General features: G+C 40.2%; 2 protein-coding genes across 2 annotated transcripts; one reads left to right on the forward strand and one right to left on the reverse strand.

Moving 5' to 3' along the window:
* Positions 1-1,551: 1,551 nt before the first annotated feature.
* LOC117290647 (RWD domain-containing protein 4-like) lies at positions 1,552-10,552 on the forward strand. Its single transcript, XM_033772161.1, has 9 exons — positions 1,552-1,996; positions 2,683-2,760; positions 3,978-4,087; positions 4,800-4,845; positions 6,078-6,185; positions 7,576-7,669; positions 9,165-9,214; positions 10,246-10,248; positions 10,489-10,552. The coding sequence occupies exons 1-9, from the start codon at positions 1,973-1,975 to the stop codon at positions 10,537-10,539; spliced, it is 564 nt and encodes a 187-aa protein (XP_033628052.1). The 5' UTR covers positions 1,552-1,972; the 3' UTR covers positions 10,540-10,552.
* Positions 10,553-12,632: 2,080 nt separating this feature from the next.
* Positions 12,633-16,050, reverse strand: LOC117290543 (sedoheptulokinase-like). The gene is made up of 3 exons (XM_033771977.1): positions 15,247-16,050; positions 14,265-14,440; positions 12,633-13,837 (listed from the first exon to the last, which is right to left on the reverse strand). The coding sequence occupies exons 1-3, from the start codon at positions 15,891-15,893 to the stop codon at positions 13,251-13,253; spliced, it is 1,410 nt and encodes a 469-aa protein (XP_033627868.1). The 5' UTR covers positions 15,894-16,050; the 3' UTR covers positions 12,633-13,250.
* Positions 16,051-16,212: the final 162 nt, after the last annotated feature.

Here is a 16,212-nt window from a genome sequence, read left to right on the forward strand (position 1 = left end):
GCGGATAACTTAATTAATTGAGTAAAATCGAGTCCATAATAAACTTTGAGTGAACTTTAGATGATTTGTTTAGCTCCATTGGGAATTCTGTCTGTGATCCAGTGGGTATTATTACTATAAGTTGTCATTTCCCGCCGTGAATTGGCTGCAGGTGTTTGCTCCTGCCGCAAAGCTCACATTAAAACATGCAATAATGCAGTTTACTATTAGTCAGTGTGTAGTTTACATCAAAGTTAATGTTAAGTGGTTCCTAATTCTTCTATCAGGAAATAATAAGATTGACTCAACACCATAAAGTTAACCATGTTGTTTTTGCAGCCTCGGGTTTCCGATGTTTTTTTTCCTGATCCAAGTCAAAACGGCCCGGGCAGAATTGTGAAAATTAAACTTTATTAAACTGTATGCATTCTTGGCAAATTCAGTCCCGAAATGAGAGAATCACCTAATGGGTTTTGAAATGCCACTTCACATTATTAATGTTTGTGCTCACTGAAAAACCTTGTTGGAATTAGTGAGTTTTATAGGCCTATTACAGAATGTTTCTATAATTTTTCACTTCAATTCCAAATGTACATTCCCTACTTCATGAAAACAGTACATTAAAAACAAAATTTTACAAAGGAGTAATCCCCGTGCAAGTCCATACATGTTTTAATTAATCAGCCAGCCAGTGTTTTGCTGTTACTGAAAACAAAGGTTCGGGTTGTACCACCCCCAAGAGTGTGGTCTAATAAGAAAGAGTTTTGGAAAGAAAACACATTCATCACATGGGTCTGTTAGTGTGATCCGCAATACACTTACTAATCTACATAATATGGCCCACTCATATCAAAACGTGTTGATTTCGAGGAAGAATTTGTTAGGCTTTTGGATAGACGGACTCGCCATAAAGGTAGGCATACGACTAGAGCCCACTGCCTTTCAGTTGCCACCACTCAACCACGCCCTTTTGATGCTGCAGTATGGCGTACGAAATTTGTATCACATGTGCCCCGCCTCAAACCATCCCCCATAAATGTAGTCTACTTCAAATTACACGCTTACAAACTATTTTGACAGATTGAAAATTGAACTCTGAAAAGTGAAGGGAAACTCGGCCGGGTCAATCGCTCTTGGCCGGAGAATGGGACACTTCTCGATGAAGCAGGATTCATTAAAGGAAACGTTGCCTTGGATCGGTCGAGTTGGTCTTTGAAAAGCGTTTGGGACCGTTTGTTATAAAATGCATATGATTAGAAAGATCATTTAAAAGTAGAATATAATGATCCACACAAGTATCACTCGAAATTGCGTGGTTTTCCTTTTACCTCGCCGACTAACACTGTCGGCCATAATATGGGAGTCAAATTTTTGACTCCCATGAATGGCCGACAGTGTTAGTTCGCAAAGTAAAAGGCAAACCACGCAATTTCGAGGCAAATTTGTGTGGATCAATGTATTCTACTTTTAAATCATCTTTCTAACCATATGCATTTTATAACAAACGGTTACAAACAACCAACTCGACCGATCCAAGGCAACGTGTTCCTTTAAACCCAACTATAGTAGGGAGGCCCAATTGCAGTCACCGCAGTTCAGTGACCGAGTGCAGAGTGACAACGTGCTGGTGGTTGCTGTCCATTACTTTTCTTATTACGGCGCTCAATTACATGTCATCATTGAAGGTGCAATAGCATTAGGTGTTCAATTTCATGATTGGAGTCTATTTTTTTGCCCTTTTGCTATATTTTTCACTTCGTTGGTTTCCAAATTTATGTGAATTTTTGACAATTTGTAGCGGATTGAACGTTTTGCGGCGTCCGGGTTTCAGACTATAGTACCAATGCGAAGCATGTCAAAATAGACTGGTGACCTCCCTTACTGTCCTGCTGCCAGTGAATGGTCGACAAAAATCACAGGCTAGAAATCGAAAGAAACAGTTTGGAGGAAAGTGTAAAGAAGTTGTGTTGTCACTCAAGTTTAGTGAGAAATCATGTCCTGTCAAGAATCACAAGAGGTAAGTTGGGACGTTTCTTCTTTCAATTATTGTATTTGTGGTTAATTTTCAATTAAAATTTCTGAATTTACCAGTATTTGCACTCTTCACCTTCACTTCACTTCAGTCCACTCGACTTCAGTTCTTTTTTATCTTAAATTTATTTTCAATAAAAATTAGGCCAATGTTATAATACTATACTAACTATTAATATTATTATTGTGTTATTTTTTTGTAAATCTTTTTATTCTACTTTTGATTTATGTTTATTCACAGAGGTTTACTTTACAGTTACACATTAATTTATGATCAAAATTATTTGCTAGCCATGTTATGAAAATATGATGTTATTGAATGTCAGATGTCCATGTGTCCCACCCATCCATGGTGATAGTTAGTCATTAGTGAACCTACATTTTAAAATGTTCTTTGTTTAGCACTGCAGTCTGTTTAGAAAGGATAGTTTTGCCTTCTTGTTTTTATGCCGGCGTAGGCATGATAGGAATGTCCGACAACTCTGCAGACAAATTGACGATTGAGACAACACAATGAATGAGTTGTCTGAACTTCAATCCATAGTATTCTTTATTCTGTTTTTGATGCACATTTGTTGCATTTAACAAAACAAATTAACAAAAACTCATTTTGTGCACCACCATTATGATAAGCCAGAGTTAGTTTAATATGCAGTTTGTTTTTGTTTTCAGGAGGAGAAGGAAGTTCTTCTCTCCATATACGATGGAGATGAATGTTTCAAATTAATAGACTCTACGTGTCAATACAGGGTAAGTTCTTCTTCGTCTTCCGTGTAAGTACAGACTCAATCACATGAGCAAAAGCATACTGCGTTGGCATGCGTGCGTTGGCTCGCAAATGACGAGACATGATAGCAAGAGCAGTTATTTATAGTGCGGTTAAAAAGTGAAAAACATGATGGGTGCAGCTACTTCAGCCGGTTAACCCTCAGAGCTGCCTTAAAGACCCTGGACACTATTGGTAATTGTCAAAGACCTCACATGGTGTATCTCGACAAATGCATTAAATAACAAACCTGTGAAAATTTGAGCTGAACTGGTCGTTGAAGTTGCGAGATAATAATGAAAGAAAAAAAATGCCTTACATGAAGTCGTGTACTTTCAGATGCTTGATTCGAGATCTCAAATTCTATTAATCTGCGGTCTCGAAATCAAATTCGCAAAAAAATTACTTCTTTCTCGAAAACTGCGTCACTTCAGAGGGAGCCGTTTCTTACAATTTGTTATACTATCAACCTCTCCCCATTACTCGCTACTAAGTAAGGTTTTATGCTAATAATTATTTTGAGTAATTACCAATAGTGTCCACTACCTTTAAAGGTGTTGAGGGATGAGTACAAGGCTGGATCCTTCTGTAGATTGTTCCAATCCCTGATGGTGCGGGGTAAGAAGGAGTTTGTGTACACTGACGAGCTGGTTTGTGGGATCATAAAGCGAGAGCTGTGACCCCTAGTTATAGATGATAGAGCTAGAGGTATTAACACGCTCCACAGATAGGATAGCAGGCCTCGGCTCAATTATACCATGGAGGAAGGAACCCATGATTAAAGGAGCCAAGATTGATCTTAAAGGACATTACAGAAGTGGTTTTTGCTAACAAAACGGTAATCCACCATATATGTACATTAACTGACAAACCTGTAGAAGTTGGAGATCGATCGGCCATCTGGGTCACGAGAGAATAGTGAAAAACCGATTTTGCATTGCATCAATGACATACAAAGAGAACGAAACGCTCACTGAGCGATTAACTCCAAACGTGAAATTAGATTATTTATTTCTCAACAAATATGAAATTTCAAACAAATTATTATTTCAGGGGATGATTTCTACTATCATCATCATTAGACCATGTAAGTTTTATGTAAATCTGTGATCTTCACGATTTTTTATTCTTACCGTTCCTTTAAGACAAGTTTGGGCTTGGTTGGAGTAATATTTTCATTGTGTGTTTTTTTCTTCCCCAGGTAGGAGATGAGGGTCATTTTAAGTCATTTATGCTGGAGATCAAATGGGGAGATAATTATCCAGAAGAATTTCCTGAAATCAGCTTAAATACATTCTACAATAATCACTTGTGAGTACGCACCTGTTTAAGAACACATTTTCAGACTAGTCTTATCTCTATATAGGACGCGTTACTCGACCTAACTTAGGACTAGCCGTACGTTTTTCATATCTCCTAAGACTAGTCCTAAGATAGGACTAGTCCTAACTCTTTGTGAAATCAACCCCTGGACTATTTTAATCATCGGGAGAAAAATTTGTTAGTTTGTATCTTAAAGATAATCATCAGTACAGATCCTAAAGCATCTAGGCGTATAACCCAGTGGGCAAGGGAGGCAACTGCCGACCAAATTTTATGCAAAGAGAAAAGAAAATGGACAGAGAAAGCAAACTTTACCTATAGTATTGTTATCAATATTGGTGTTTTAATCTGCTTTAAATTTCTGCCCCTTTAAACCAAAGAGGCCCAAAATGCCCATTTCATCAAGGGAGAATACCGATCTTTAATTACAAATTCCCCAATAGACCGATCCAGTAGGCTCCGCCCAAGACACACGTGTGAGCAAGAACGCGTGGAGACCTACAATGCCTTTCTGCACAACTCTGCCGCTCGCACCAAGATACGCGCAGGCATGTCAGATCTTATTTGTCAGACCTTCGTTGCGTTGTGATTGGTCAGTACGCAATGGGGCGGAGCTTAGTGGATCGGTCTATTAAGGATTGCATCTTTTGACTAAAGTTGTCTTATGTTTTAATCATCCTTCTACTGTTTCTTAATACAGACAGGATGATATACGAAGTAGTGTGGTCGAGAAGGTCAAGGCAGAGGTAGGTAGACTGAGCCGGCATGTTATTGTCTGACTGTATATTTATCCTGCTTCACCATATTTCAGTGGGCAAGGGAGTGCTTGGTGGGGCCCATCTCCTCTCCAAGCTTCAGTGGCTTTATACAGAGTTGTAGCTAGACAAATTTTAGGAGTTGGCAATAAATAATTTTTGTTCGAAGTCCACCAAGGGCGAGCGAATCAACAAAGTTATTCATGTTTAAAGATGGGGTCATCATTGCTGAAGTGCAAGCTTATTAAGGCATGATGCAAGGTTTCCAAACTGCTCATGTTATTGGCCATGCAATAAGTTGAATGGCCTTTGACTGTGTTCTTTCTCTGTACATTTGATACTTCTTATCATTAGCTGTGTCTCAGATCATTGCACAATAGACAATATTTTTGATTTATTTTAAGGGGAACTCTGTGCTGGGCAGCACAGTGTGTTTTGCTCAGAGTGCTGGGCAAAAACTGTGAGTCCTGGGTAGGCCTGCACAGCACCACCCACCAGGGCCCTATTTTATGGCTCTGCTTACCGTAAGCACAGAATCGGCGCTTACGGAAGCAGGGAATTCTGTGCTAACGGCAAGCGAATTTGGGCTTCTGCGCGTGCGTACTCCACGTTACTAGGCATTCTACACTTACAAGGCTAGCGCAGAAATTCGGCGCTTGCACGTGAGCGGGGAATCGTGATCGTAAGCGCAGAATACGGCGGTTAGCAGAGCCATGAAATTGGGCCCAGGGCTACAACACTGTCTGTGTATTAGAGTAGCCTCATCGTGGATAAGTTGCGGCCCATAGCTAACAAGTCCCATCTGCCTGGGTTTGAGATCAGAGTTTCCCTTCGCTAGGGTGGGCTGCCTCCTATGGATTACTAGCCCTACCTGCCCAGAGCAATCTGGTTTTAAGTCACCAAAAACTCGCCCGTACATCTCTGCCATCAGTATTAAAAACAGTGAGAAGCCAAGCAGTAGGCCTTCGCTTAGGAGAGACTATTTGAGACGCTGGCATATAGGAGTGGCTTAGTTCTCTATATCACCCCACCCATTCTAAACTTTGATTTCCAGTATAGCAGTTTCAGCAATTAGAGTCGCCATACCACTGATCTATTGTTATCAAAAAAGTTTCCTACTTGTATATTACCACTGAAGTATCTGATCTTATCAATAAAGTTTCCAACTTATATGCTAATTTTCCAACTCGTTTCTGATCAAAACCCTCCTTTTCTTTCAACAGGCAGAACAGTGGCTTGGGTGTGCAATGACCTACACATTATTTGAGTGGGCAAAGGAAAATGCTGAGGATCTAATGGCAGAACAAACAGAAGCTCAAATGACTGTTCGAGTAAGTGCAGCTTCCCGAAATTGTCATGGATCATTCGCCAAATTTTAGTTTATGGCCAACTTCTGAAGAATATTCTTTTTTATTTATAAGTTATACACCTCCATATTACAAGCGCCAATAACAGGATGAATGGGAAACAAGAATAAAATAGTTTTAGATGTGGAAGGAAAACCCCAAATGGGGAAAACCCCCCCGCAACTGAAAACCACATCCACATTCAAGGCTCCAGTCTGAGGTGGGATTTGAACCAGGGATCACAGAGGGGAAAGGCATGTAAAGAAACCACTTAGCCAACCTGATCCAACTTAAGTATTAACCTTGATTCGCTATTCCTATTGGTGGAGAGCGCGTCACGTGGGTGTGTATAAACCTTTGTTTATGACCAGTAAAAAGTGTTGAAACATGGGCGTGACACGCGAGTTTGCACCTGTGCTTATAAGACAGTTTCTTCATTCCTGTTGGTCGAGAGCAACGGCCGGGACAGTTGTGCTACATCACGCGATACGCGCGACGCGCACATCATTCCCTTATAAGGAGTTGTTTACCCGAGGGCGACGGAGGGCCTTACCATTTCATAGCTGGAGGGGTGTTGTGTTGAAAAAATGTGACCAAAAGTGTTGATGTTTTTTGAGCGAAAAGGTATTTATGAGTGGGGATCAAAGTGTGTTGAATCGGTATTCAACTAGTGGTTTAAACACGCCGAGGCCTGGTCCTTGATAATTTACCTCGACTTTGTCTCGGTAAAATTATCAAGAACCAGGCCTCGTTAGGATTAAACCACTAGGTGAAAACCTCTTCACCACACATTGATTCCCTTGTTAGATTTTGTCTGTATACGGTACTTGTAGACCTAAGTCTATGCGATTGTAACAATTTAGCATCATGATGAATAGTTGGAACAATGCCAGCAACATTATCCTGGTGTGCTGTAAGGTCTCATTGATCATTCTTTAAAGACATTGGACACTTTTGGTAATTGTCAAAGACTAGTCTTCACATTTGATGTATCTCAACATATGCATAAAATAACAAACCTGTGAAAATTTGAGCCCAATAGATCGTCGAAGTTGCGAGAGATTAATGAAAGAAAAAACACCCTTGTCGCACCATGGTCACACAAAGTTGTGTGTTTTCAGATGCTTGATTTCGAGAACTCAAATTCTAAATTTGAGGTCTCGAAATCAAATTTGTGGAAAATTACTTCCTTCCCCAAAACTACGTCACTTCAGAGGGAGCTGTTTCTCACAATGTTTTATACTATCAACGTCTCCCCATTACTTGTAATCAAGAAAGGTTTTATGATAATAATTATTTTGAGTAATTACCAATAGTGTCCACTGCCTTTAATATTGGGTTATTATTAAAATAATTTTTTTTTTTCCTGGAACAGAGTTCCAGTAATACAGAACAAGCTGTGGCAAAAACGAAAGAGAAAAAGGAACAGCTGACAAAGGCGCAGAAACGAAAAATTGCTAATAGAACAGGTAGGCTTTTACTGTTTCTTACACTCTTCTTGAGAGGTATGTTACAAGGTGCTCTGGCACAATATGCTGCCAATCAAAGCAGGAACACCTGGGCGAACCCCTTCTCTTTTTGATGAGTGCACTGGGTTCTTTTAGGTCCATTGCACAACACACAGGATCAGTGGCTTGAAGCAGTCATAATGGTTAAAGGAACATGTTGCCTTGGATCGGTCGAGTTTGTCTTTGAAAAGCGTTTGTAACCGTTTGTTATAAAATGCATATGGTTAAATAGATGTTTTAAAAGTAGAATACAATGATCCACACACATTTGCCTCGAAATTGCTTTGTTTTCCTTTTACTTTGCGAACTAACACGGTCGGCCATTTATGGGAGTAAAAATTTGACTCCCATAAATGGCCGACCGTGTTTGTCGACGAGGTAAAAGAAAAACCACGCAATTTCGAGTGATACTTGTGTGGATCATTATATTCTAATCATATGCATTTTATAACAAACGGTTACAAACGCTTTTTAAAGACCAACTCGACCGATCCAAGGCAACGTGTTCCTTTAAGTGTCTTGTAAGGACACAAGTGTCACGACTGTGACTCAAACCCGCATCTGCTGAACAGAAACACCAGAGCTTGTGTCCCGTGCTCTTATTTGCTCGGCCACGACACGCCATATTTATGGGGTGTCGTGGTCGTGTGGATAAGAGCACCGAACTCAAGCTCTGGTGTTTCTGCTCAGCAGAGTGTGGGTTCGAATCCCAGTCGTGACACTTGTGTCCCTGAGCAAGACACTTTACTATAATTGTTTCTCTCCACCCAGGGGTAAATATCGACTAGTCACCTGAAATAAACCATGTTATATTTGTTTTACTATACTTTATATGGATTCAGTTACCGAAACGTGATTTGAAGCAAGGGAAAATGAAAACTGTGAAATAAAATGCACATGATAGTTTGTTTATGTGTTGGATGTCGCTGGAGAGAGTGATGTTCGTGCGTGTGTACAAAACAGTACCACGATCATAAAGCACATGACAAGTAGACTATCGCCCGGGCTGACCGGTCGTACAATGGTAAATTCACGTGACAAGTAGACTAGCGTAGGGCTGCCTGGGTGCTATTCTACTTGTCATGCGCATTTACATGTACCATGTGCGTGATTGCTAGCATGCACGCTTGGTAAACGAAACACCAACACTCTCCAGACATTCAAGAGTAAACTAAAGACACATCTATTCTCTTCTCGCTCATAAACTTACTTTTTCGTAGCTCTCTTACCAGCGCATTGTATCTTGTAAAATGTGCTTTATATGTCTTGTTTCTTCTTATTATTATTATTATAAATAGCAAAAAAGCACCTGGCACGTGATAATGAAAGGACCAGTAAGAATTTGACTCTCGGTCATGAATATGTACAATGTACATGTATGAGGTATAGTATTACAATTTTACTATTAATGCACATTTGGGCATAATGTATTTTGTATTATTTATTACCTTTACAGATCACAGAGGAGATCTACCCAGAGGTTTTGACTGGGTTGATATAGTCAAGGTGAGTTGCCTATAATTTTATGCAAATTTCTCACTGGGCAAAATCTTTACTGTAAAATAGATTAAAGCAATTAAAGTTTTGTTTGTACTATCAGACAATGGGTGCGTTCGATTAGCTTCCACGGGTCAACCCCGGTAAGACGTACGAATAGCTTTTGTGTAATTTTAGGGGCTCACCCGGGTCATCCCCAAGTGCCCTGCTTGTGGAACAGGTCACTTGGGGCTGGCCCGAGGTGCATAACGTCATCACGAGAGGGTGAGTGATCATTCAATTCACTCTTGTCAGGGGCTCACCCGAGTGAGCACCGCGCGCGGTCGTCACAGGGAAGCCCAATCGAACGCACCTAGAGATACCAACCTTACCCTATTAGACTTTTAAATAGTAATATTGAAGTAAAAGTAGATGTTTAATATGCATTGGTGATAAAGAATATTTATTTTGGTTTTTACCCTTTACACTGATGTGCGTAGGCACTGTGCTTACACACAGTGTAAAGGGTACATCGGTGTTAAAGGAAGAGTACACGTTTGGTAATTGTAAAAGACCAGTCTTCTCATAAAATAACAAGCCTGTGAAAATTTGGGCTCAATTGGTCATCAAAGTTGCGAGAAAATGATGAAAGAAAAAAACACCCTTGTTGGACGAATTTGTGTGCTTTCAGATAAGAATAAAAGACTTCTAGCTAGAAATCTTTTATTATTTTAGTGAGAAATTACCTTTTTTTCAAAAACTATGTTACTTCAGAGGGAGCCGTTTCCACAATGTTGTATACTATCAACATCTCTCCAATGCTCGTTACCGAGCCAGTTTTTAAGTTAATATTATTTTGTTTTGAGTAATTACTAAACGTGTACCTTTCCTTTAAGTGCTTACACACATTGGTGTAAGGGTACAAAACAAAATTAACATTGAAGTTGCCATTTATGCAATAATGTGATGATATTGTCCCTTACACATTGCATTTGTCTTCTTCTTCCAAACGAATTTGAACACCCTCTACAAACTCACTGCCATCTGCTTCATCGTCTCAGCATGTAAGTATTACACTTGATAAATTAATACACAAAACAAGATATTAAACATGAAATTATTGTATGCACTTTTTATGATCTCTTCGGCTATTCAAAGAGGTTTTGCTCTTAACACTTGCCTGGCACCTTAGTTAAGCGCAAGGCTTGTTGGTTATCAAACTAAGGGCTGACAATATTGCTGTCATAGTTTGAATTCTGTGTGAGCTCGAACGTGCCAACAATCTGGTTTCTTTTTAAATACAGCTCAGCAAGACAGGTTTCTCTAAGACACAGGAAGGTGAAAAGGAAAGCTGACTTCTGTCTTGAAGGTATACCATTGTTATAGATCTTATACACGGCACTACTGGAATATGGCACTCCCTGATAGAAGGTTGCTTATCGGCCCACCACGTGCATTGTGCTGACATGGCTCTACGCGTCCACTGTGTCATCATTATTTTACGTCTGGATGATGGCAGGTTGATGTCTTAAGGTCATCAGTGCTACAGTGATTTCCCTCAAAGGCATTGCACACGTTTGGTAATTACTCAAAATATATAATTAGCATGAATTGTTTTTGGAAACTATATTTAGCATCGGAGAGCTGTTGATAGTAATAAACGTTGTGAGAAACGGCTCCCTCTGAAGTAAAGTAGTTTTTGAGAAATAGGTAATTTCTCACTCAAATATTTGAATCTGAGAAACACGTCAGGCCTGAAGCCTTTCTCAGGCATCTGAAAGCACACACATTAATTGTGCAGCAATGGTGTTTTTTCTTTCAAATCTTGCAAGTTTTATGACTAATTGTGTCCAAAGTTTCACAAATTTGTTAGTTTATGCAGATGTTGGGATACACCAAGTGAGACTACTGGTCTTTGACAATTACCAAACGTGTTCAGTGCCTTTAAATCGACTCTGTATTTGAAAGCAGAGAACAAGTATGATGCGTCCTGAGAAATATTCCCAATTCAGGTGCTGTAGTTTGTAGGAAAAAAAGAAATCCATCAATTTGGTTTGTTTAACCATTGTTTTAAAAATAAGTTACCCCTCGCACAAAGCCGAACACATCTTTGCATTTTGTGCATCTACCATAGCTGCCATTTTAGGAGTTGGGTCTTTGTGTATATTTTGACTCCCAAAATGGCAGACAGTTAAGGCGCTTGGTGTTGGTGGTTTATAGTGCCCTCGATCTTTTGTCAGAATTTATCCATTTCGCCTAAAATTGATTTGGCCCAAAACTAACATAACGCCCATGGATCCCATGACTTAATCTTGTCAACAAAAAGTCACGAATTTTAAATAAAATATTTACAATCTCCTATTAAAGGTAGGGTACAGTTTGGGTAAATGTCAAACACCAGTATCACCGCTTGGCGTATCGCAACATGCATAAAATGACAATAAGTCCCTGTGACAATATTGAAAGAAAAACCACCCTCTTTGCATAGAATGGTGAGCTTTCAGATGCCTGATAAAGACTTCATGCCTGAAGTCTTTCCCAGATTTGTTTGTAAAACTACATTACTTCAAAGTGCTTGTTACCAAGTAAGGTTTTTTATGGTCATTATTTTTTGGAGTAATTACCAAAAGTGTACCCTTCCTTTGATGAACTACGAACCAATAAATTGGTTAGAAAACATATCAGACTCTAAACATGCATCACTGAAAGAATTCTACAATGCGAGACAGTTTCAGTTGTGCCAATATTTCATCCATTTAATAGTTAAGACCTTCATAAAAGACGAAGGCAAATGAATTTTTCTGTCATGTTCTCTGTTTATGATACTGTTCCGCTTGTTGAACATGATGTCTATTTTGTGGGAGATGAAATAAAATATACAATTTTAACATGACTTGAGTAAGAGTTGTCAAAATTGTTGTCTAGTAAGGTTTAGTCTATGAGCCACAGCAGGCACTGTTGGTGGTAACTCGGCTAAGAAAATCTCAGTTGAGTAGCTACTACATGTAAAGTAATGGAGAGACCACACTGGGTCTCAGAACTAACACTTCTCCCAAAAGAGTTTTATAAATGGTTGTATTAAATGTACCTAGCCCTGGCGGCCTTACACTTGCGTATTATACTACAGTGACGTCCTGGATATCAGGGTCCATTTCTGGGGCGGAAACATTTCAAAGCTTCATAACTCAAATCTTACCTGCAAGAAACCACTAATTTCACCAGATTCACATTCCATGGCAGCATAAATTAGTTCACGAAAATGACAGATTTGTGAAGAATATATGACGACCAAAACCCCCCGCAGAAGAATGTATGCCGCCATAGAATGTGAATCTGTTGAAATTAGTGGCTTGTTGCAGGTAAGATTTAGGTTATGAAGCTTTGAAAATTTTCCGCCCCAGAAACGGGCCTTAATAGTTAGGACTCTGTATCTGTGTACAGAGAAAGAGTCCTGTATAGGGCTATAATGTACCCACAAGTTTACTCCTATAGTTTTTCCACACAATGCAAAGTTTCAAACACCACTTAATATGTAGTATGCAGGAATTGCAACTCATTGTTCTTTCATAGGGCATAGTAGTAGCCAGAGGGGTGTCTGGGTGTCTTTTGGACACCCCGTTGTAAATGTGGACAGCCTGTTTTATCTAAACTTTCAGCAGATTTTGACACCTTTTCCCAAATCCTCCCGGCTAAAACCTTGTCATCAGATCAGGCTCTGAACCAACAAGTAATGAAAATTTGATGTTTTATTTGTTGACATGTTTATTTATTGACAGAATGTCTCAGGGAATCAATATAATTCATCAGTTTATACTTTTTTTTATTCTAACTGCAAATGTACTGTACATGGACCTTTTCTACTATTTACAAACCTATCTGTTATATTAGCATTGCCATAGCTGCACCTTGAGCAGCATCCCCACCCTGTCCATGTACAACAGGCATCTTAAAAACCCTCTCCAACTCCTGCATCAAGACTGGATTCCTCCGCATTGCACTTCCGCACCCAACTATCCTCCCTACCCCTCTACCAATCAATTCCCTATTGTTCACAGGAGCTGCTTTGTTACATTAGCATTGCCATAGCTGCACCCTGAGCAGCATCCCCACCCTGTCCATGTACAACAGGCATCTTAAAAACCCTCTCCAACTCCTGCATCAAGACTGAATTCCTCCGCAATGCACTCCCGCACCCAACTATCCTCCCTACCCCTCTATCAATCAAATCATCTCTCGACATCATGCTATGGAGGTTTGTAATAATCCCACAACACAAGGCTCGTGAGATATCACCGACCCTCATATTCCCAGGCGCCAGATTCTCAACACTAGCTCTCTGAGATGGTGCGTGTCTCTCACCATAAAGTGTCGGGCGAATCAGAATGCTTGTATCTTTCACTTCCAGACCCTTCTCGATAAATTTCTTGTAAGCATCCTCTTTTGAGATGCTGAGACCAAAGTCTTCGGCTAGTTGACATAAAGATGAGACACAGTCTGCGATGACATTGCCTCCTGTCAGGGCTGCTGCGACTGCAAGGTATTGGCCTTTAAAGAAGGGGAAGTATTCGATGGTAGAGCTAGGAGTTGACTTCGGTGGATCAAAGCCTGCTGGGGTACTGGTCACAAGCTGTGCAGATGTACCGATATTCACAACTAAAAGAGAGAAGAGTGATCATTGCGTATGCAAATACAGTGTATCAAATGATGTTTGGGCAACTGTGGATAGCCACCTTTCCATTTTAAACTCCGTTTCCACAAACTCAATTTTACACCGATTTATACTAAACTGCAATCAAGCCCAAGGGTCAAAAGTAATAAGAAATACAAGCAACTGTTTGGAAAATAACCTTCACATCTTATCTGTACTGACCAATAGTGCAGATGTAACATGAGTTTTGCTGATTTTGCAACAAAGAAAATAAGTAGAAAAACTCTTACATTGATCGCTTCCTTTTAGATTATTGTAAAAGATGTTTTGTCTGTTTGTATGGAAAATGAATGAGTGTAATGACTCTGGTAGGTCGAGGGAGGATTTGTGTTGGTTTAAGGGAAGTACTTTTCAGATATAAATAATGTGTACCTGCATCTGATGGCGATTGTAACAATGGCAATACAGAGCAAGGCAAGTCTCCCATAGCAACTCCAACCTTACAGCCTGCTGGAATACTGTGCCATGGTGACCCGAGTTGACCCACAATGACCCCTGGGTCAACGACCTCTGGTAACAGATGAACTGGGAACCCTGCAGCTGTCAGGCTGTAGATTTCAAAATGAAAAACCAAAGGATTATGTCTGCCACATAAGTTCTATTCAAAGTGTTTTGGTGACTGCTTTGATATACTACTACTAGTACTAGGCTATCCCGCCTTGTTGGGCTGTTTTTTATGGCTGTCTTTAAAAAAGAAAAACAAAATCATTTAGACAGCTCTGATGGGATTTGCGTTTTAAAAAAAAACGGTTTGTTTTCCGTGTTTGATTCACATTAATACATCGTTACAAATTTATGACTTCACAAAATGTTAGAATGCTAGAGTTTACGTTAATAAGGGAATCAATGTGTGGTAAAGAGGTTTTCAACTAGTGATTTAAACCCGCGCTGAGGCCAGGACTTGATCATTTTACCGAGACAAAGTCGAGGTAAACTATCAAGAACCAGGCCTCGGCGGGTCTGAACAACTAGTTGAAAACTAAATCAACACACTTTGATTCACATTCATAAATACCTTTTCGGTCAAAAAACATCAACACTTTTCAACACAACACCCCTCCAGCTATGAAATGGTAAGGCCCTCGGGTAAACAACTCCTTATAAGGAGATGCTGTGCGCATCGCGTATTGCGTAATGTTGCACAACTGTTTCAACCGTTGCTCTCGACCAATAGGAATGAAGAAAATTTCTTAAAAGCACAGGTGCAAGCGCGCGTGTCACGCCCATGTTTTAACACTTTTTACTGGTGTTGTATCTTTCGTTCAAACAACCCCTTGTGATGCCCTCTCAACCAATCAGAATGGATAAACTGTCTTAGGTATTTATGAATGCAGTATATTTACAGTTCCCTTACATTTCCTTATTCCATGACTTTTCGGACACATTGAAATACCCCCAGCTAGCAGCATTCTGTATCCCCATAACAGGTTTATCCAAGCCACACAGCCTAGCAACCAAGAGATCCATAATAGTTCCCGCATGTGTGAATTTCTCCAAGTACTCCGGGTTGTTTCGCTGAAACCAAAACAACGTCACGCAGCCATGACCCGTAGCGAGTCTTAGATGGGTGTCCGGAGTGGGGAGGCTTGCAATGAAATCCTCAGTACATCTCAAATCTTCCCATGTAACAAGTGGACTTGTTGTAATCAAATCATCATTGAACCCTTTGATTGTACTCGCTCCTGCCAATTCCAGTTGGTCAACCACGGCATGTGATGACCAGCAGACACAGCCGTGCATCTGACCCGTGATGCCGACGCGTTTCACCCGGGAGAGTTTCTCTGAGTCGAGCCTACTCAAACAAGTCTCGCAAGTTTCCATGATTTTACTAGTTAGTTGTTCAGCTGCTCCAGGTGGCTGTGATGAACAAACGAACTTTGAATGCGTGTCACACGATGCACTTTGAATGGTTTCTTTACCGTCGTACAGAGAAACTTTCACAGACGTTGTGCCCAAATCTATGCCCAACACAAGCCCCGTTTCTTGTGTTTCTAGCTCCATAACGCCGTTAAAACTCAAAAATTGTCCTTGGTCCTTGTACTTGTTGAAGACAACTGTCGGTAGAACTTAGAAGAAGACGCAGGATCTATCGAGATTGTTGCAGAGAAAGAGTTGTAACTTATGACTTTGTTGTTGTCTTGACTGTACTGTGTTGTGGATAAACAGCGTAGATGGATGGTCATGTGACCCGTAAATGATCACCTGACTTGTGATCACCTGATAACGCGCAGCGCGGCCCATGTGCAGATTCGTACACGGGCCTGTTTTGGTGTGTGTTGAGTGTAATATAATAGTTCTCAATTGGGCTTATTATACTGAA

The sequence above is a fragment of the Asterias rubens genome, chromosome 5, assembly GCF_902459465.1.
Source record: "Asterias rubens chromosome 5, eAstRub1.3, whole genome shotgun sequence".
NCBI lineage: Eukaryota > Metazoa > Echinodermata > Asteroidea > Forcipulatida > Asteriidae > Asterias > Asterias rubens.